The 22,385-nt window shown below is 45.0% G+C and overlaps 1 protein-coding gene across 1 annotated transcript in view; it reads left to right on the top strand.

Moving 5' to 3' along the window:
- Window positions 1-5,022: 5,022 nt before the first annotated feature.
- STAP1 (signal transducing adaptor family member 1) overlaps window positions 5,023-22,385 on the top strand; it is a 37,246-nt gene continuing 19,883 nt past the window's right edge. The window contains exons 1-4 of the mRNA XM_074992063.1: window positions 5,023-5,145; window positions 13,739-13,810; window positions 15,802-15,915; window positions 20,217-20,273. Coding sequence (XP_074848164.1) covers window positions 5,023-5,145; window positions 13,739-13,810; window positions 15,802-15,915; window positions 20,217-20,273 — 366 coding nt within the window. The remainder of the gene's footprint in view (window positions 5,146-13,738; window positions 13,811-15,801; window positions 15,916-20,216; window positions 20,274-22,385) is intronic.

The raw sequence follows: 22,385 nt of genomic DNA, 5'->3' as shown, positions 1-22,385 counted from the left end.
GGGCTGTGGAGCAGAGAACATCAAACAAGGAGTCCGTCTGCTCCTCCAAGTCCTGGGCCTGCAGCCTAAGGTTGGAAGTCACCTTCTTCAGAGGTTCCTGTGTGCCTTGTCATCATCTTGAGGAAGAGGATGAGGAGTTTTGTGATTGGCTAATCCAGCAACAATGACAAGGAGGCTGGTACTGCAGGGTCCATGATACCCCACTGGTAGTTCAGTGGTTTGGCCCACTTTGTCCACATGACCTTGGGGAGTCTTCTCCCTCAAGGCTTCATGCATTGGAGGGGGATGAGCTGTTGAGGCCTATTAGAAACTCCTGATGATGAATGGAGCAGGTTGGGAGGGCTTAGTGAATGCTCCTGGGGTCTAAGGAGCTCACAGGGCTGGCTACTGGGCAGTTTTCAGTGCCAACAATGTAGCTGACACTGAGGGTCTGGGATGCTGAGCAGAAATTGAGCCTGGCTGCACACCAGATCTGTCTGGAATAGTCGGTATCCAGTGACCAAGATCTGCTGGAGTGATGACTTTGCACTTGGTCTCATCTGGTGGAGAAGCAGTCAGAATGAGACAAGCACCTCCTCATGGACCTTGGAGACCAGTGATGCTCAGTGGAGCTGCAGTGCGAACCTGGTAATCCACATCTCAAGTTCTGTACCAGGATGAGGATCACAGTCTAGTGTTGGGGTTGGGGGACTGCTTGGCACATCATGACACTAGTCGCAGGAACCAGCAGCAGGGCCCCTGGTTCCTGTCCTCCAACTGATCCCAGAAACGGTAGTGTCAGCCCAGTGACTCATTAAGTTGGTCCCAACATTCATGCCTGGCAGTGCTTACCTCTGGGGACGTGTGACAGGTCGCCGGCAAAGTCCATCTCGACCTCCTCTGCTTGCACTCAGAATCTGACCACCTGAGAGGGCTCTACTCTGATTGCTCCCCAAGTCCAGTGCAGCTAGCCACTGACATGCTGTCCCTCACAAGGGAGGATAAAAGGGTCCCAAGGTGGGCTTACACTTCAGTCCGGCCACCACTGGTGCTGGTGTGGGTGGTACCAGGAGCGAAAGGATCTCCTGCACCGTCTGGAGAGCTTCTGGCATTGACATCACTTGAAGCTGACAGAGGCTCTCCTCTGCGTGCATACTTCCAGGCAAGAAACTGGATGGGCTGCGCTGCTGTGTCTGAGCTGGGCCCTGACTTCCCAACTCCTGCTCTGTTCTTACCCTTACAGGCCTCACTGGGTTTCTTGGCAAGAACTGCAGGTGGGGATCAGTGCTGGCTCAGAGATGGAGCTATCAGGGCATGGTGCAGTGATGTTGTGGTTCGGAATGCGGAGTCAGATCGCTGTTCTGGTGCCATAGTGAGAACCAACACCATCAGAAGCTCTCTCAGGCTGATTTCTCGCTCCTTCCTAGTCATCAGCCTAAAGGACTTACAAATGTGACACTTGACACTTTTTGGCATATAAAACATCTACAGTAAGAGCCGGATTATCCTGAATTCAGATAACATGTATGCTCTTTAACTGGCATCTGCTCTGCCAGTGCCCACCTAGCAGTGTGGGGCTTCCCGGGAGCCATGGCAGCCAGCTATCCAGTGGCCCCATTTCAATATCCAGTACATTTGATTATCTGGCACCCCCAGGGATGCTGGATAACAGAGCTTCTACCGTACTGTGCAGGTCCCTAACAGGTATAGCATATTTACAGCAGTTGCTGGGCTTAAAGCCTGGGAATCAAGGCACTCCCCAACACCTGGCTAAGTCCCAGCCAGGACTAACACACTAACTACTGCTAAGGTACTAACACAACAACTATTTACAGCAACTTTGTCCTCTCTCTGAATGAAGCCTAAGCAGCTCCAGCGCAGTGAACAAGTTGTGCACTGTCACTGATGGGAAGAAGCAACTGAGAGTGGTGGGTGCACATGGCAACGCTTGTGCTGCGCTGCACAATGAAGGTGCCACTCTCGGAGTCACCCCAGCCATTTACCTGTGGATATGGTCGAGGGAAAACTTTTTGGGACCGGTGCATGTGGCAAATGCACACACCTAATGTGGCATGGATGTGAGTTAAGTGCTCAAAGATCTGCACTAGTGATATGCCCTTGTAAATGTTGTTGTCTTCATGGCATCTTTGCTCCACTGGAGTGCAGTAAAAGGACCACAGGGCAAGGCCAGATAGGTTAGTATCTTAACAGAGGGTTGGCAGATGCCTTCGGTGGAAAAGTGTTGTGAAAATGTGAAACAGTATTTGCCTGCAATTTATTATTGTGTTTGGTTGCTGTTTTGTTTCATTTTATAAAAAGCTAAACACCACAAAGTCACAAGAAGCTTTGGCAGAACAAAAAGAAGTCCTGTGCCGCCTTACAGCCTAACAGATTTATTGGAGCACAAGCTTTCGTGGGCAAAGACCCAGGAAAGATGCATCTGACAAAGTGGGTCTTTGCCCACAAAAGTTTACGCTCCAATAAATCTGTTAGGTGCCACAGGACTTTTAGTTGTTTTTGCAGATACAGACTAACATGGCTACCCCATTGATACTTGTCACCAAGAAGTTTTTGGCAACAGATTGAACTGTGAAAGCTCTCTCTTCCGCTAGGGAACACATTACGGCTGACATTTCATCATAAATGGCACATTTCAAAGGAAAGGGAAGCTTCAAACAGATTTAAATGTCACCTCTTAGAGGGTACAACATATCTTACCATTTCTGTGCTCAAAATAAAAAATCCAGCTGAAAAATGCAAAAGGGAAGCTATCATATTCTCTGTTATAAAGCTGAGAGGCAACTCACTGAGAACAGTCACTTCAAAACAGAACCCTAAAAGTAAGTTTAAAAAGAAACATTGTTTCTTGAGGAATAGTTGAGAGGTTTACACATCCTTGCTATTTAAATATTAATGACAAAACAAGACTACCACGATAGCCTTGTGCTTAGAGCAGGGGTCTCAACATGTGGCTCTGGAGTCACATGCAGCCTTTTAAAGACTTCTTTGTGGCTCCCGACACTGTAATTGCAAGGTAAAAAAACCCTCCTGATTATTTTTGATATTTCAGTGAACATCTAAAAGCCCAACAATGAACAAATCATCTCTAAATAGCAAATGATATATGATCTTGAAACATTGGATAACTCCTCCTTTAATATGTGCAGTGCATTGTGGAATGTGTGTGCACTGTTCTTAAAATAGGTGTTACAGAAAATATGGTTTGATGGTATTATCAAGAACCATCTCGTATCCCCATGCATTGCAGCTCTTGAATTATTAAGTTTTTTCCGGAATTTTTTAAAAAAGGTTCTTCCTGCTCTTTTGGTTGCCAACCCCTGGCTTAGAGGAGCATTGTACATACAGTGCTATGCAATAATCACAACATCTCTGTAACTATATTGAAGAGTAGGAAATGTTACACTACACATGACATTCTGTTCCAGTGATTTCATTAAAAAGAAGCATTCTTACAGGAATTAATCAACAGAGGAACTGATTCTCCAACATCCTCCACATTATATAGTGATTCACATGACTGCAGTGTGAGTATAATGCTTTCGTTCTGATTTACTAGTGTTTTACACTTGCTTTGCATTCATGATGGAAAAACACCCACATAAATTGCAGCACAGTGTCAGGTCTAGTTTTACTTAGAGAGTCAAGTTTTAGAGCTCAAAGGTCTACCTCTGAGATGAAATAAAAAAGTCACTAAATCATGTTGTAAACTGCCAAAATCTAGTAAGAATGCATCAGGTTTTATGACATGTTGATTTTTATTTTAATGGATTATGGTTTAGAATATGCAGGCTTTCCAAGGCCAGGCGTACAGTAGCTGCCCATTTCCAGCTGCTGAGCATCACAAAACTTGTGCGTATCTTGCCCCATTGCTGAAATACCCAGTAGAATCAAGTTCTGCTATGTTACTACAAAAATGTGCCAAAAGTAACACAACTAGAAAAATTCTGTAAGCTAATAAATTCGTACAACAAGTTAAGAATATGGGACTTTCCCAAATAGTACAGACTAAAAATAGAGATTTTGCTTTCACATAGTTCTGGGAAGGACCAGCTTTTATGTTATCCATGTCTAGCAATACAGTCAAAAAACTGCCCTGAAAGCGGGTCACATATATTAAAGCCCTGTTGGATCTACCTGCAAGTTGCAGAGAAATAGAAAAGGAGCCTTGAAGGTAACCCACCAGAATAAGAGAAAAAATGTGTTCCCTTTTTCTAGAGCAGGACTTTAAATTTTGTTCCCCTTTTTCTAGAACAGGCCTTCAAATATGTTCTGCTTGTTCATTATTTATAGATCTATCACAATGTCTTAGTGTCACTGTTCTATCTTGAAGATCTCCAGAAAAGACACAACCAGAAGATCTTTCCTGGCCCTGTTGAAGTCAACATGAGTTGTGCCATTGACTACAAGAGGGACAGAATTTTAGCCTTGAAAAGGGAACTCTCACATACCTTGTCTGAACATTTGGGGATGATGGATTTTTCCCAAAGAAAGCTTTCTCTCAAGTTTTTCTCCTTTTTGTTGTATGAACAACAAAACCAGCAGTTTTCGCTAGAAATCCCTTCTGTCAATCACTCTGAGGATGTCAGTTCCGCCAGATCTCCAGCAAAACCAATCAGATGTTCTTTCTGTAAAAAGCCAAGCAGAATTGTAAGTCACCAGTAAAGGTTCCAGAATCTGTAAACTGTGGAAGGCGGGTTTCTCCAACAAGTCCCCAGGTAAATCCAGTAATTCTGTTTTAAAAAAATGGCATAATTATTATTTGCAAGATGGAAACATACAAATGCGGGGGTAGGAAACTTCCCTTTAATCCATTTAATCTTGTTCCTCCTCAGATTATACATGAGAAAGGGGTCTGTGTGGTGTGTGTTTATTTAAAAGTAACCACTGAGACTTCCTCTTTGTACAGTTGCCTTGTTTTCTCAAATGAGGGTGAGCTTTCCTTTTCCAGGGGCTAAAGAACAAACTGACAAGACTACACAGAGAAGAACACAGGCAAGATTTAGGGGATAGAGGGGCGGAAGGATGGCTCAGCCTGGGAAAATCCCTGAACCAGCTCCACGTCGAATTTTCCACGAGAGACAGAGGATTACTGCTCTACCTCTATACTTTGAAGGATTTCTATCTATCAGACGTACACGGTACAAGGTAAGGCGTACAGTCCAAGCAACTACATTCAATTAAATTTTCCTTGAGAAATGTATTCCAACTCCTTACAGCTCCATTCCTTAGGTCTGATCTGCACCTCAACTTGGACTGAATTAAACCTGTTCTAATTCTCACCTTTTGTCATGTCAGTGAAAGCCTCTTGTGCACCTTTCAGAATAAAAGTGTCCCGTAAGAATTTGGTGGAAGTCAATTTTTTACCAATTTAAGCAAAATCAAAATAAGATACTCTTATTCTGAGTCAGTGTGCACACACAAATTTGACTGCATTAACTACATCTATTTTAATTCATACCTTTACTTATTTTAGTGCAAGTTTCTATGTAAATACATCCTGACTGTTTTTTGGCACTTTCTGCTGTTGCATCAGAGTACAATATTTCCCATACTTGAAACTATTTGTTCTGATTTCATATCTATATATCTATAGATATATAGATATAGATATAGATATACACACACATATAACATTTTCATCTACATAGTATAAAATGTAACATAATAGTATTCAATATTTCCATTATATATTTTTATAAGCTACAGGAAAGTTGATTGATTTCAGAGCTGCATGACTTAGATTATATTTAAGACACAATTTGATTTGTTTCCATTGTTCTGAAAAATCCAATGCTAATCTTACTTCTGAAATTCTCAGTTATACAGCTTTTTAAATGTGTGGCAATGACTTAGAAGAATTAAAAATATATAATGTCTAAATGATTTCATTTTTATTTATGTACTACTTTGGAAACAGTGCAGTGGAATTTTTATGAGGCAGGATAATAATTTATGCAGACCCCGATCTTCTATGAATGTGTGACCATTACTGCTAAGTACTTACAGATCTTGTCCTTGAACATACGCTGATTGTTTTTTAGTATACTTTGTTTTAGCTCTTGGTGATAGCATCGTATTTAAAATTGAAAAACTATTTCCATTATAATCCTTCTTTTCCCCACCCTATCTTAGCTATAAAATATGTCATATTTTGTGCTTGATCACTTCTCAAATTTGAACTTTTTCATCTATAAACTGAAAGGTAAATTTTGTTTCTTTTAGTAGCGTGTAGGGGAAGAATACTTTTCTCATTGTGAGATAAGTGTAACTACCACCTTCTTTCTTCTCTACAATACAAGAGAAAAGTTCAGAACAGTAATATTTTTGAACTATTAATGATGTATCCCAACATGGAAGATTAGCTGACATTTCATTATGCTACAAAACAGTCCACAAATAAACACCAGATATTTTTCAAAGTTCCCCCATATATGGAATCTTTTAAAACTCAGTCACCGGCTCACACACTGGCAATTCAATAAACAAGAATGAGATCATACACGTAATAGGCAATTTTTCAGCACCTCAATATGATTTTCATGGGCATCAGAAAAGGGCAGGGAAGCTTGTAGTAAGACTAATAATTTCAGAAATGGAGTGGTCAGTTACAGAATGGAATTTCCTTCAGACTCTTAACAATGGGAGGACTTCAGGGCCTGCTGTCAAGGTTAGGGCAAAAGTGTCCAGGAGCAGAGGTGTAATAGATATTACCAAAAGTTTGGCTTTTGCAGAGGTTTAAACTAACAATATTCTTCTTCATTCTTGTTCTAACTTAGACCTCATCCCTGTCAAGACTTCACTTAGGCCAACCCATACGGATCCCTTTACGGGGACAGACTTTCACAACCATGAATTCTGTAAGGCAGAACGTCCACCTGTATCTGTCTTGTAAAGCGCAGTGCGCATTTCTAGTGCCATATAATTAATGATTTGACTCTCTTAGCATACTCAAAGATTTGAAGGCAGCTTCAATACATAGATGGGATGGCATAAGGATACTTCTGTCCAATTCTGCCCTCCAGAATTGTTTTGCCTGCTGCCAGAAAATATCAGCTTCCCTAGAATATTGTTTCAGCAGAAGTGGGGAATGCTGGTAGCATGCGGAACTTAATATGTGGGTCAGTGAAGCCATTGACAGGATGTGTCTTGAGGTTATTGCAGATGGCACTCGAGCAGGAGGGTGTAAAATGTATCCAGCAGGCCAGATCCAGCCCAGCAAACATTTGGAGCTGGCCTGCCTCAGTTCAGCAGGACCGTCTCTCTGAGCTGCATGCACTTGTGGGGGGAAGGGTCTTCATATGCTACCCCCGCCCCAGCACCATCCCCGCAGCCTCCTATTGGCCAGAAACCAGCCAATTGGAGCTGTGGGACTGTATGTGCAGGTGTGCACAGCATATGGAGACTCGCTGCCTCCTTCCCCTATGTAAAGCAGAGATACACGGCAAGAGTCTTCCTCTGGGGCCCGCTGACCCGCCAAGCAGGAGCTGCCTATGAAAAGTGCCCTGGCCAGAGCCTGCAGCTGGTATCTCCTCCTGTACTACTATCCCCCACCCCTGGTCACAACCCCTCTTCCTCCCACATCCACACTCTCAGGCCCTGCACCCCCACCTACACCCCAACCCAGATCAGAACCCCCTCCTCCATCCAAGCTCCCTCCCAGAACCCACCCTGCCTCCTGCACCCCAGTTCCTTTCCCAGAGCTTTCTCCTGTACCCAGCCTCCATATAGAACCCACACCCCATCCACTGATATAGAAAAGCGCAGCCCATGACCACTGACCAAATTCTTCCCTGCCCCATCCTAGAACAGTGCAAGCCCCCGCTACCCCCACTGGCATGCTAAAATGTCAGAGTTACATTTGAGGCACAATGCCTCAGAAGCCGACATGGTGAGGAACATTATAAATGGCGTCGGCTGTTGAGGTCTCGGGGAGACAGCACCGCTCACCTCCTCTGAAGGTCCTATCGCTTCGACCTAAATATGGGTTCAGAAGCCTAACTTTTAGATCATCATTGTTGAAAATATTGGTGTTTCAGGGCCAATCCATAACTGAAACCTTCCTCTTGGGTCCAAGATAATCATTAACAGTGCTATATTTGTATACAACACCCACTAAAACATGTTATATAGTGACAAGGAGGTCGCCATGTTAGTCTGTATTCTTGCGAAACAAAAAGAGCAGTCCTGTAGCACTTTAAAGACTAACAAAATAATTTATTAGGTGATGAGCTTAAAAAGCGCAAAAAGCTCATCACCTAATACATTATTTTGTTAGTCTTTAAAGTGCTACAGGACTGCTTTTTTGTTTTCATAAAATGTGGCATATTACTTTAATGTAGCAACTTGCATCCCCAAATAACCTCCAAAAGGTCACATGAAACACAGTCAGCTGTAAGGACAGACGATGACTCACTGGCACACAATAGGCAATGTAACAAACTGAAGTGTGTGGGGACGGGGCATTGGGCCAGGAGACCAGGACAATATACTCCTCTTCCCAACTTTCACATGCAATCTTTCATGATCAAACAGCAGCAGAATCTGTGTTTGAGGTATCGGCTCGAATGCATATCTGCTGTTCAGAAAAAGTAGAGCTGGAACCAACCTGTAAATTTTGCAGTTCGAGCTAGAGTCAAGTTTCCCTAAAGATGAAGAGTGGCTTGGATCTGTGGTTCCCCCTCAGGGTGTATTCATTATAAACAAATTATGTACTGCTTATTAGTTACTACTGTCAATTTGTAGCCACAGCAATCAGTTTCATCACAGTGGTTCTCAAACTGTGAATTGTATGAGAGGGGGAGCCGTGTTAGGTCCTGTGGCACCTTTTAGACTAACAGATATTTTGGAGCATAAGATTTCCCGGGCAAAGACCCGCTTGGTCAGACACATGTAGTCTGTGAATTGGGACCCCAAAGTGGATTGTAACAGTGTTCTCTGTGAGCTGTGCGCTCAGGAGACATTCAAATGTTACCCGGCTGATCAGCAAAGCACCCACAGCTCGGTTTTGTTCCTACTGGTGAAGCACATTCATACATGCCTTGGGGCACATGAATTTTATTCTGCACCTGGAAAAGATTAGAAGGAACACTGGTCGCAACTTGCTTTGAATGGGGACACTAGGCATAGGAATCATCTTCTCTTCTTGCAGGGGTGCTTGATCCCTCCACACACACTGCTCTATGCCCTGTCCCCACTCCATCCCTTCCCCAAAGCTCCATTCCTGCTCTGCCTCCTCCCCTCAAGGCACCCGATTCACACTTCTCCCTGTCTCCTGGAGCTTAACGCCCTGAAACAGCTGCTTGCGACACTGGGGAAGTGCCAGGAGAGTGCGAGAGGAGTTGGCCAGCGCGGCCTGTGGCACACAAGAGGCCTGGGGGAAAAGAGGGGAATGCTTGGTGCCGGTGGGAGCTCTGGAGGACTTCAGCCCTGCACAACAAGGCTCAGGTTGCAAGTTTACCTTTGACCTTGGTGCCCAGAGCAGTGAGGCTCAGGCTTTGTCCCCGCAACCTGGGGCAGTGGGGCTCACGATTCGGAGGTTTCAGTCTCCATAGCTAGGGTTGTGAAGTAATTCTTGTGGTCAGCAGTGGGTCGCAGTGCAGTGAGGTTTGAGAGCCCTCGGTTAATCATATTCAAAGAGAACCTCACGAGCAGATGAGCGTATTCCCCATTGACTTCTGCATGGCTCTTCCCCATCAAAATGTCAGCCTGCTCAGTACTTTCCGCACCAGTGGGACCTTGCCTCTCTCTGCTCTTCTTTATACCTGTGGCCTTTCTTTCAGCTCCAAATCAACGTCTGGGATGTTCTCAAAATAAAACCATGAAAATCAGAGAAACACGATTCCCACATTTGTGCTACAATGTATCTCCAGGTCTAATGAATGACTTCTGCTGAAGCCAGCACTCTAGCTGGCATGGACCGAACATAGTTTTGCCAAAACAACCATTTAAATTTTATTTCTAAACCTTCCTCTTTGAAAATCACAGCTCCATCCATCAGAACTCTTTAAATAAAACGTTGTGTAAAAAAAATAAATAAATAAAAAGGTTTCTTACCCTGGAGAAAATTGCAATGTAGATGGGACCAGACAGCACACAGGAGTTACATGCTACCAAGGACGAACACAGTCGAAGGACCAAAATAGCACACTGCTTCACATGCACAGCAATAGGTAGCACAGAAAACTGAAACCACAAGTAAAATGCTTGTCTTGCTATCCAAATAGCTAGCCGCAATCAGACTTTTCTAAACATCGTTTCATTTTATCACCTTCCTCCACTAGCTTTTATAGAAATAAATGGGTCTAAAGCTCCGTTTGGGTACCAGCGACCTAAAGCCATTCCTGAACTCTCAGTGCTTGCAGAGTTTGCTCATTCTTACTAGGGTGAAATTCAGGGCTGTGCGGAGTGTCTGAATGAAGGCTATTCACTGCTTATACCTTCAAAAGAAGGGGGTGGAGGGAGGCTATGTGGGACTAACGCTGTGGATTGTCCTTGTGCCAGCTCAGTATGTGGGGAGGAACTTCTCCCATTAATATATTTCTTCATCATATTCCACTTGAGCCACCATAAATAGGATAATATTAATCAGTGACCTCAAGATAGAAACCACAGAACGCCTTTCTGAAAAGGAGAGGTCTCACACTGCCTGTGCCTATTAATAGCATTACATCTGACAAGAGCTCAGTTTGAAAAATGCTCATGTTTAAAGACAGGGATCCGGGAGTCCAAGATCTGCGTCTGTGATCAACACAGTCTGTGACTCAGGGCCAGTCCCTCCATCTGCCCAGGCTAGTTTCTCTATTAAATTGAGATGTACTATTGACCAGCCTCAAAAGGGTACTGTGAAGACAGCTGAATGAATGTGAAAGTCTTTGAGATCCTGCAGTTTTAATATTACTGCTGATTACTCAGTTTATTACTACAGGGGAGAGAGTTGTGTTTTTAATCAGCAATCGAAAAGACGTCTCTTGCTTATCTAATAAAAATACCAAGCCCTGTTCTTTTCTCAACGTAGAAATGTAACTATCCACTAACTTCAGTGGAGCTAGAGTGGCGCATGGAGAACCAGGCCTTGTTCTTTTACAGACTATCCAAAGTGGGAGCCTGATTGCTGTCACCGCATGAGACGATCAGGTCTCCCAAGTTCTCGTTTTCAAAAGTGAAGTGAAGTGTTGCCAGTTTCACTGGTCTGCTTGGAGAAGCAGATACACACTGTGCTCTGCAACAGGGCGGGAAAGGAACATGCATCAGCTCCACGCCTGGTGCAGAGCACATCCCTCAGTTTATCAGCTAGCATTTTTTTTGGCGGGGGAAGGTTGTCAGCCTCTGGGATGCTGCTTCAATGCTCTACGGGAGTATCACTGAGCACCTTGCATCCTAGACAACCATACAGAGCAACGTCCTTACCAGCTTTCCCAGTAGACTGAGAGCAGGAACTCCTCCTGTCACTTAGCACATTTTCAGCAAAGCAAAGTATCACATCCTTTGTTCGTAAAGAAAATGGTGAAACATCCCCATCAGCCTGCACTTCTCTGTTCTTGGCCAAAACTACTAACCAAGGATGGGGCCAACAGCCTTCATTAGTTCTTTTAGGACTGAAGCTGGAAGAGGGCTGTCAGTCCTAAAAGCATGACCCATTTCCAGAGCCCTGCACAGATGCAAAATTGCTATCCGCATCCTAGTCTGCAGAAATGCCCCATTGGCCATGCACCTTCACGTCCACGAATGCAGATGCCTACGGATAGAAAATTAATAGCCAAGATTTGCAGGGCTCTACCCATTTCTAGACAGATCACAGATTACAAGGGTGCTATGGGAAGAACTCCACTAGTCCACCAGTGGTTGTGGAAAACTGAAAAGACTTACTATGAGACTGAAATATACAGGGAATATGTCACCACATCAGGTAGGCATTTGGGGAAGACATTCTGCACGTTTTAGCCTAGCAGACTTGCCGTTTTTACCCTTGTATGAGAAGCTTTCACATTTTTGCCAAAGAAGAAGTAATTGCTCAAAAGTTTTACAGTTTTGCTATCTTCATTTACTAGTCCATAATTTAGGCCCTTCTTTTTTGTTTACCAAATAATTCCTAGATTTCAAAAATGATTTTACTGCCTTTCACCCGAAGTTTGGAGCACACAAACACATGAAAATGTTATTTTTTTAGAAATTACATTAGGTGGACATGTGCATGTTAATAGATTAATAGAACCATGAATGTGAAGTTATCTGTTAAAGTAAGGCAGTGCAGCGGAAGATACACGTGCATCTGGGAACATATCGTTAGTGTACAGTTCGTGAAATATACCACCTTCTGAAACTGCTTTTACCATCAGTATTGATATTTTTCTCTGTTTGTGGATTTTTTTCTGTCCTCCTGTCTCACTATTAACATTGGTATTTATCCAGAAAATTATTAAGCTAATTTTATGTACCAACTTTCACCTGTTTTTAATTTTCATAATGAATAATGATAAATACGTGGGCAATTTTAAACATATAAAACCCTAAAATGAAAGGTCTTGCCCATATTAAATGCTTCTCGTGCTTCCTCGGACAAGAAGGGACAATATTTAATCACGCCTGGCCTTAGGGGAAGGTGGTTGCCTTGGCCCCGTGCCTTCAGGGCTCCACAAGCCAACTGACTCCTGCCGTCTGGGGTCCGCTGTCAGCGTGCTGGCTTGGCGCCCACCCACTGTCCCAGTCCTGATGGACCAGTTCTTGTCTTGCAGCCTCTCATTCCTAGGTCGTATGTTCATTACAGGGAAGATCTGTACCAGTCAAACAATATTCCTTACCCTGGCTGGTTGCCGATTTATAGGCTTTCATCACAAAAGGAGTAGTAGATAAAGCGTCGCTTTAAGTTTAACAATCAGTGATCATCCTATGAATTAATACAATGCCAGATTTCCTTTCCATCTGTTTTCATTATGGAGTCTTCTCTTTACACAGCTTGGGAGAGCAACATAAAATATATCAAACATTTGTTTCCCCCAGGCAAATGAGGGCAGAAATATACATAAAATTAAATCCTTGTCTCAGAGGGGTAGCCTTGTTAGTCTGGAGCTTCACAAAAACAAGCAGTCTGTGGCACCATAAAGACTAACACATTTATTTATTAGGTAACGAGCTTTCATGCATAAAATCTGAAGATTCTGAAGTAATCTGTTTCGTAGATAATCTGAAGAAGTGGGTCTTCCCCATGAAAACTCATTACCTAATAAACAAATTCATTAGTCTTTAAGGTGCTACAGGACTGCTGGTTTCCCAATTAACTATTTGGTCCTCCACACTGAAGCATTGCTAGAGCTATTGATAATCCATTCTGATACCAATATTTAGTAAGTTACCAAAACCAAGACATTGAACACAGACCGCTGCTGTGCTACTCTAGTTTAAACTTGCCTAACTCCAGTGAAGCCAAGTGAATGACCTTGGCATAAAGTGGAGTAACATAGTAATGAATCAGACTCCCCGGTTGATATATATGAACCCCTGACCTGGAATGAAAAATACTTTTACAAATTGTTAAATTTGCTGGGAGTTATAAGCAGAATGCCCTTGACCTTTCCCAAATGATAAAGCACAGAAATAAACCCATGTGGGCTATGGTATTTTTCTTCTAAGCATTTCATTCCCTTTTTTTTGTTTTTTTTTTTTTGTTTGTTTTCCTTGGGGTGCGGGAGGGAAGACTTGAAAAGACTTTCCAGTTAAACTGACACTTGTCCATTTCTATCAGGAGTTTCAACAGTACTGGACAGAACTCAGAGGAATGACACTTTTCTTCTATGTGGATAAGAAAACCCCAGCAGTGAGTAGTACCATGTGCTTGTGTGTGCGCTAAAAATATTTAGATAGTCCTTTTCATCAAGTGAGTATATGCTCACTTACTGCAACTGCCTCTCCCATCCCTGCGGTCATGTCTTTGAAAGCCATGGCACATAAATCAAACTTCACCACACAGAGGCTGCACCACATTGTAGGAAGTAATACAAATAATGTACATCTACGCCTACCAAACAGAGAGGTCTTAGTCACTCAGCTTTGTCTGTGCTTTCACTTCTGAGAAGAGAACTAACTGAAGCCTCCCCATTTACTATACAGGCTTGTTCAAGAACACGTTGCACATGGGCCCTTCTGGGAGACAAGGGGTTGCTGGGATCCTTTCCCTCCCTTGTGTTTTACCTCAGAAGCAGCCGCTCTCATATAGCCTTTGTTTGGAGATCAGCCAGGGGAAAGGTGCAGGACAGTTATAAGACACACCCTCTGCATCTTGCATATAGGTACTTAAACTGGTTATTCCTCTAAATTCTGCTCCAGCGCAGAGCTGCTGGCTTTGTGCACCTCAGAAATGAGGGCCAATATAAAGTTCTTTCAGATTCCTGTCTTGTTTTGCTATACGGCTGAAACTACTCACATCCATTTCTGTGGTTTCTATATAGTTTCTCAGAGCAACGTGTGCAGGGATTTGTTTTCTGATACCCATTTTATAGGTAAGGAAGGGGCCCAATATCCACACAGTGTTCGCCTACGCTGGATGTGCAAGCTGAGATGGCCCTGCAATAGGAGAAAGATGTTTTCTTCATGTTTTAATCCAACAGGCCCATGCACAGTCACAGATGTCTCCTGTGCCCCCCAAAGACCACCCTAACGAGAACTGTAGAGGGAACATTTAATGAAGTACTGTAACTCCTGTTTTGTTGGTCTACAGGGATTGGAGTTAGGAGGTGTTGTGGGTGCCTTTTGTGTAAGAATTACACAAGAATTACCTTAAAGCTCTAAGAGCAAATTGTAGCTCTAATGTTCTTGCCAGTGGCATGGGAAAGGAAGTTTAGGGCACTGGGAAGTTTTACCACTTAATTGGGGCTGATTAGGTGGACACATAGTGTCCTCCGAGCAGCCAGCTGTCCACGTCAGACTTCTCCTAGAGTAGGGGAGTGCCCAAGGAAGGGAGGGAGCAGCTGAGGGGAGCTCAGGCCAACAGCATGTGCCATCAGAGCTGGGAGCTGGATGTTCGTAGCCGATTAGCTGCTAACCTGCTGCCTAAGGAGAAGGTCGCTTGCAGGAGAGCTCAGGTGAGCTCATTCTCTGTCAGGGAACCTGTCGTGGGTGAGTCCCATCTTGCCGCTCGGTACCAACACATTATCCTTATTGTGTGGTTAGTGGCAGAATAGGGGCCATGTATTGTAAGGTGCCCTTTCTGCTGAGGTGGCTGTTCTGAGAGCTTCCCCATGCAGACCCACCTCTTACCCACTGTCTCGTTATCTCTCACCTCAGAGGAACCTACCTGTTATGCTCTTCTGTTGCAGCTAATGAGACCCATCATATCAGGCTGAGCCAGCAAAATAATTGCGTACCGACACATGCAATACCTGCACACATCAGTGTAACCCAGGGCTGAGTCTAGCACATTGTCTCTAATCAGTCTGGGAATTTGGTTGAACTCCAGGATCTTTAGATGGCAGGACACTATGTATTTCAGTTGGATAATCAGTGCTTTGTTGGTTCTATGCATGGATGTTCCAGGGCCACATAGCACAACAAGCACAAATGAAGCAAGATGTATATGCTGGATAGCCATATAGTGAAGAGCGATAAGGTGTTTGCCCAAAATGCATAGTGTAGTGTAGTTGCAAATAGCTTTCAAAAGAAGAAATAAAGGACTGCATAAAGGTACCAGACCGAACTTTTAAAAACACCAGAACAAAACAATGTTTTCTTGTCTCAATTAGTTTCTGCTGGGAGCAGCAGATTTGTTTAGATGTGCCACAATGCATGTCCCATCTTTCCTTCCTTTCTCAGTATTTAGAGAAACTAGAGCTGGCGAATCTACAATCAATAACTAACCTTTATCCAGATGAAAACTGCGGTGCACAGTTCATCCTGGTGCTGACGCATGAGGACGTAGAGCTCAAGGTGAGAGATCCCAGTGAAGCTGGAAAGGCACAACTTATGCACAGTGGTAGGGTTTGACCTACGCTGCTCCTGATCACCATAGAATGCTAGGACTGGAAGGGACCTCGAGAGGCCATCGAGTCCAGCCCCCTGCCCTTATGGCATGACCAAGTACTGTCTAGACCATCCCTGGCAGACATCTATCTAACCTGTTCTTAAATATCTCCAGCGATGGAGATTCCACAACCTCCCTTGGCAATTTATTCCAGTGTTTGACCACCCTGACAGTTAAGAACTTTTTCCTAATGTCCAACCTAAACCTCCCTTGCTGCAGTTTAAGTCTATTGCCTCTTGCTCTATCCTCAGAGGCCAAAAAGAACAAATTTTCTCCCTCCTTCTTATGATACCCTTTTAGATACCTGAAAACCGCTATCATGTCCCCCCTCAATCTTCTCTTTTCCAAACTAAACAAGCCCAATTCTTTCAGCCTTCCTTCATAGGTCATGTTCTCTAGATCTTTAATCATTCTTGTTGCTCTTTTCTGGACCCTCTCTAATGTCTCCACATTTTTCTTGAACTGGGGTGCCCAGAACTGGACACAATACTCCAGCTGAGGCCTAACCAGCGCGGAGTAGAGCGGAAGAATGACTTCCCATGTCTTGTTCACAACACACCTGTTAATGCATCCCAGAATCATGTTTGCATTTTTTTCAACAGCATCACACTACTGACTCATATTTAGCTTGTGATCCACTATAACCCCTAGATCCCTTTCTGCTGTACTCATTCCTAGACAGTCTCTCCCCATTCTGTATATATGAAACTGATTGTTCTTTCCCAAGTGGAGCACTTTGCATTTGTCCTTATTAAACTTAATCCCGTTTACCTCAGACCATTTCTCCAATTTATCCAGATCATTTTGAATTATGCCCCTATCCTCCAAAGCAGTTGCAACCCCTCCCAGCTTGGTATCATCTGCAAACTTAATAAGCTTACTTTCTATGCCCATATCTAAATCGTTGATGAAGATATTGAACAGAACCGGTCCTAAAACAGACCCCTGCAGAACCCCACTTGTTATACTTTTCCAGCAGGATTGAGAACCATTAAGAACTACTCTCTGAGTACGGTTATCCAGCCAGTTTTGCACCCACCTCATAGTAGCCTCATCTAAGTTGTATTTGCCTAGTTTTTTGATAAGAATATCATGCAAGACCATATCAAATGCCTTACTAAAGTCTAGGTATATCACATCTACCGCTTCTCCCCTATCCACAAGGCTTGTTATCCTATCAAAGAAAGCTATCAGATTGGTTTGACACGATTTGTTCTTTACACATCCATGCTGGCTGTTCCCTATCACCTTACCACCTTCCAAATGCTTGCAGATGATTTCTTTAATTACCTGCTCCATTATCTTTCCTGGCACAGAAGTTAAGCTGACTGGCCTGTAGTTTCCTGAGTTCTTCTTATTCCCCTTGTTATAGATAGGCACTATATTTGCCCTTTTCCAGTCGTCTGGAATCTCTCCTGTCTCCCAATATCACAGATAGGAAGAAGGGCTTTCGAAAACTGGGGGGGCGGTCCTTTCGGAAGGTCTCATCTCCACGGGCAGTGTGCGATTCGAAAAGCCGCACTTTCGAATCGCCACGGCCACCATTATGCTAATGGGGCGCTGCATATTCATTGCAGCACCTCATTAGCATCTTTCGAACCTGCTCATTAACATGCCCTTTCGAAAGGAAGGGGCACGTGTAGACCCAGCCTCTGAGTTTACCAAAATCTGCCCTCCTGAAGCCCATTATCTCTATTTTGCTGTTTTCCCTTCTACCCTTCCTTAGAACTGTGAACTCTACGATTTCATGATCACTTTCACGCAAGCAGCCTTCCACTTTCAAATTCTCTACCAATTCCTCCCTATTTGTTAAAATCAAATCTAGAACAGCTTCCCTCTGGTAGCTTTTTCAACCTTTTGGAATAAAAAATTGTCTCCAATGCAATCCAAGATCTTACTGGATAATCTGGGCCCTGCATGACTTTGTTTCCCAACATATATCTGGATAGTTGAAGTCCCCCATCACCACCAAATCCTGGGCCCTGCATGACTTTGTTAGTTGTTTAAAAAAAGCCTCATCCACCTCTTTCACCTGGGTAGGCGGCCTGTAGTAGACTCCTAGCAGGACATCACCCTTGTTTTTTTACCCCTCTTAGTCTAACCCAGAGACTCTCAACATGTCCATCCCCTACGTCCATCTCCACCTCAGCCCAAATGCGTACATTTTTAAGATATAAGGCAACACCCGCCCCCCGGGCTTTCTTCCCTGTCTATCCTTCCTAAGCAGGCTGTACCCTTCAATACCAACATACCAATCATATGTATTATCCCACCAAGTTTCCGTGATGCCAACGATGTCATAGTTGTATTTATGTATTAGCACTTCCAGTTCTTCCTGATTATTACCCATACTTCTTGCATGTGTATATAAGCATCTAAGATATTGATTTGATCTTGCCTCCATTTTGCCCTGACTCTCCTTTTACTCTGACATTGTTGCCCATACTCCCTCCCATTTCTGACCCATCTCCCAAGTTTCCATGTTCTCGACTTACCTGTTGGCTTTGCTCTCCTGTCCCCGTTGAACCTAGTTTAAAGCCCTCCTCACCAGGTTAGCCAGTCTGTGTCCAAATATGGTCTTTCTCCTCCTCGAAAGGTGAATGCCATCTCTGCCTGGCAGTCCTTCCAGGAATAGCATCCGGTGGTTGAGGAAGCCAAAGCCTTCCTGGCGACACCATCTCCAAAGCCAGGCATTCACCATAGGAGAGCAGAAAGTAGCGGCAGAGCTGTTGCCTTCCAATGTGAGATGCACGAACCCGCTGCCTGTTGGGGTTGGAAAGACGCATTTTGGAAACAAACACTCTAGTTTAAGTAACAAACACATGCGGAATGGAATTGCCTTCCTCCAGGAGAACACACTGCCACTTCTGACCTGGGAAGGAGTCTCTAGGGCTTCTCCATTTTCTGGTACCTGCGGCTATAGCACGTACCTCTTCCCAGTCCTGGAAGGCAGAAGCAGGGCTCCCTTTGCACATGCAGTCACTGCTGCTCCCTTCTGAAGCCTCTTCTCCTGTCCCACACTGCCCCTTCTGGCCAATGTCAGAGCTCCTGTCTCCATCTCTACCTTCCCTTCCTCCATGTCATCACTTTCACTGATTCCATACGTTCCATAGCACCCCAAGCAAGAGCAGCACCCTGGCATGCCAGGCACTGCACAGACATGTAGTCAGTGTCCATCCCCTCCCGGAAGAGTTTACAGTCCAGCAAGACAAGACCGAGACAGACTACGAGGTGACAGCGTGGAACCAAGCTAAGAAGTGAGTTCCTCAGGGTCAGGCAGCAAGCTGGTGGCAGATCCAGTTACGGAGCCCAGGTCTGCACCTAGTGCAGGACTCATTTCCACTTCCCTTCCCTTGGACACAGCAAGGAGGAGGGAGGCGGGTCTGGGAGGAAGAACAGGAAGGGGAAGATGAAAGCAAGAGGGAGTGGCAGAGATGAATGGGGAGTATGAAGTACCTTGGGGAAATAGGACTCTCCCCTCCCCTCCTAAATAGTTACGGTGGGGGTCTTCATCTCCTATTCTGCCCCTCCACACACAGAGGCAGAAATGTAGTGATGAGCTACTGGTCCCTGGGCCTCTCAAGGGGGCCTATTCTCACCCTCCACCCCTGCTAGGGACTGGGCCAAGGGAATCAGCTGTCCATACTACGCTGCCCTCTCCCCGTTATGTGAGAAAGGGTTTGAGGGCGTCATACAGAGGGATCACACCTGAGTTCTTCATTCAGGCAGGCAGCCACTACAGTGCCCAGTGCATTGGGTCAGAAGGGGTCCTAGTCAGGAGGACCAGCCGGCCCACTGTAGCTGAGACAGTCCCTGTAAGACCTGTCCTGGGTTCCTGGTTTATTTGGCAAAGTGGACACTTGTTCTTGCCAATGGTCAAGAAAGTGGCGTGCAGAGGAAAGTGAGTGGCGATCGGGCCCCATGCAGGTTGGCAGGCAGGACTTGTGTGGTGCTCCATTCTCCCATTGCAACATATGGCCACCCTGGTCAGAGTACAGACTGCACTCGGCATCAGGAGGCAGTGGGGAAGAGGTGACAATAAGGAAACCGGAAACTAGACAAGTTCCATCTTATTTCCTTAGAAGAGCTGTGCCCCAGTCACCTGAAAAATGCAGACTCTGAGGGGATTTGGGGAGGGCCACACACGGCAGAGACCTGGGAGTGTTTGGTGTCAGTCACGCTTCAGTTTCTCTTTGTATTCTCTCAGGTGGAGGACTACAACAATGGGGAGGAGTGGAAAAGCCTTATCCTCACAGTCACACAGGTACGGGAGCTCGTCAGTGCTGGTTCTCAGCTGAGGATGCATTGTGTAGTCAGCTGCTTGGTCACATGGTGGTTTGCATGAAATAAGCGCAAGAGACCAAATAACCAGTTCCAGCCTTGTCTGTTGCAGAAAAGTCCAGAGTTTAGCACACGGGAAAACCGCTCAATGCAAGACTCATTTTCAGGAAGCCATCTCAGGCCATATTGTTAAGACCACCTGACACAGGAGGCGCGTGTCAAAAGAGACACCTCAACATTTCCCTATCACTTCACAAGTAAAAAGATATGATGTACCTCAGCGGAGGCTCGATTTAGCCAGTTGCCTTTCCATCCTGTTTTTCTGGTAGCAGGTGTCTCGCATAGCGTTTTGGCCTGAGCAGGTGCATTCCTACTGCCAAGGTCACAAAGGCACCTCCTGGGCTTCTCCTCCAGTATGACACTCCTCTACTTAAGGCAATGCCGACTTCAGCTCACACTGGGTGTTATAGCAGGGGTGGGCACACTGTTTGGCCTGACAGCCACATCTCATATGGAAATTGTATTGCAGGTCTTAAATGTTCATGAAATTGGGGTGGGGGGGGTTGGTATGTGGGAGGGTGCGTGGGCTCTTGGGGGGTGGCAGGGGGGAGGGGCTTGAAGTGCAGGAGAGAGCTTTGGGCTGAGGCTGTGGGGGAAGGCAAATTGTGCAGGAGGAGGTTGGGTTGTGGGTTCTGGATGGAATTTACTTCAAGCAACTTCCGGAAGCAGCGGCATGTCCCCGTTCTGGCTCCTGTATGAAGGCGCAGTTAGGCAGCTCTTGTGCTGCCCCATCCACAGGCACCATCTGCCATTGGCCCTAGCTCCTGCCCAGTGGGAATTGCAGAGCCGGTGCTTGGGATGGGGGCAATATGTGGAGCCCATGGGGAGCAAGTCCCCGACCTTGCTCCCCAGGGGGCCGGGAGCTCAAAGACTGAATTAAGAAGCTCTGATGGGACATGCACAGCCCGCTGGCTGTAGTTTATCCACTTCTGTGCTATAGGATACTTAACAAATTACCAGGATTATTGAACTCATGCCAAGTAACTGCCACAAGTGCGTGTGGCACACAAATTTGTACTGATAGGGTGCTTAATACACATGTGATGTGATTAACACACATTGCTATATAATTAACCACAATATAGACTATGCACAAAGCGCACACTATCAAAACAGCATGTCTTTCTAATTAATGTGCTAACGATAAATAAAAATCACACACTTTTCTAACAATTACTTGGCCTGAATTCTACAACCCTGTTCATTTATGTTAACTATCCTGCTGCACCTTGCATTAGCTGAGGACAACTGGCTTAAATATTGGTCAACAGAGCTCGCTCTGCCAGTATTGCATGACAGCTGCTGGATATCAGTATACGTTCATCTCTTTGTTCAAAGACTTTCAGCTACTCACAGCTGGGCACCATAACGATTACTCATCCGTAAGGGACAGAGCTGGTCAAGTGCCCTGTATGTGTCAGACTGGCAGGACTGCATAAGTAGGAGCCATCAATGTACTTCTCAATAATCATGTGATTCAAACTGGGTCAGGGTAGCTGGTTTTGCCATACCCAGGAGTTCTTAACAGCACAAAGCTCAGGCGGTGCCCGTGCTGGAGGCTCAGTATACCTTCCTGAGGTACACGCATGCTGTTGTATAGGCTTAGAGAGATCTCCCAGACCTCAGCGTAGACTGCCTTGGAAAGTCACCTCCCAAGAGCTGGGGAACTGGGAGCCTGCTGTGAGGTCAAGCTAGGCACCAATCCTGCCAGCATTTTAGGCACAAGCTAACTTTTCATGTACCCGTAGCTCTGTAAGTAGTTTGACACACCATTCCCCTAGCTTGAGGGCATGACATTGCAATGGCCTTTGCCCATATAGCACCCACTACCGCTCACTGCTTGGGGCCTACACTGGCCTGTTTCTGTCCACGGCTTAGCCCTCCAGCTGTATTCTATTTAGCTGAGATCCCACTCCAGGGTGAGGAAAGTCCCACAGGAGTTTACAGGCAAATGGTTCTTCTCGCATCACTTGAGCTCCTCTTTAGCCCACTCTCCAGACACAATTTCCAGCCTCTGCTAGGTTACCTTTAAGTC

The sequence above is a fragment of the Carettochelys insculpta genome, chromosome 4 (genome assembly GCF_033958435.1).
Source record: "Carettochelys insculpta isolate YL-2023 chromosome 4, ASM3395843v1, whole genome shotgun sequence".
Classification (NCBI taxonomy): Eukaryota; Metazoa; Chordata; order Testudines; family Carettochelyidae; genus Carettochelys; species Carettochelys insculpta.
This window is presented reverse-complemented; position numbering and strand designations above follow the sequence as displayed.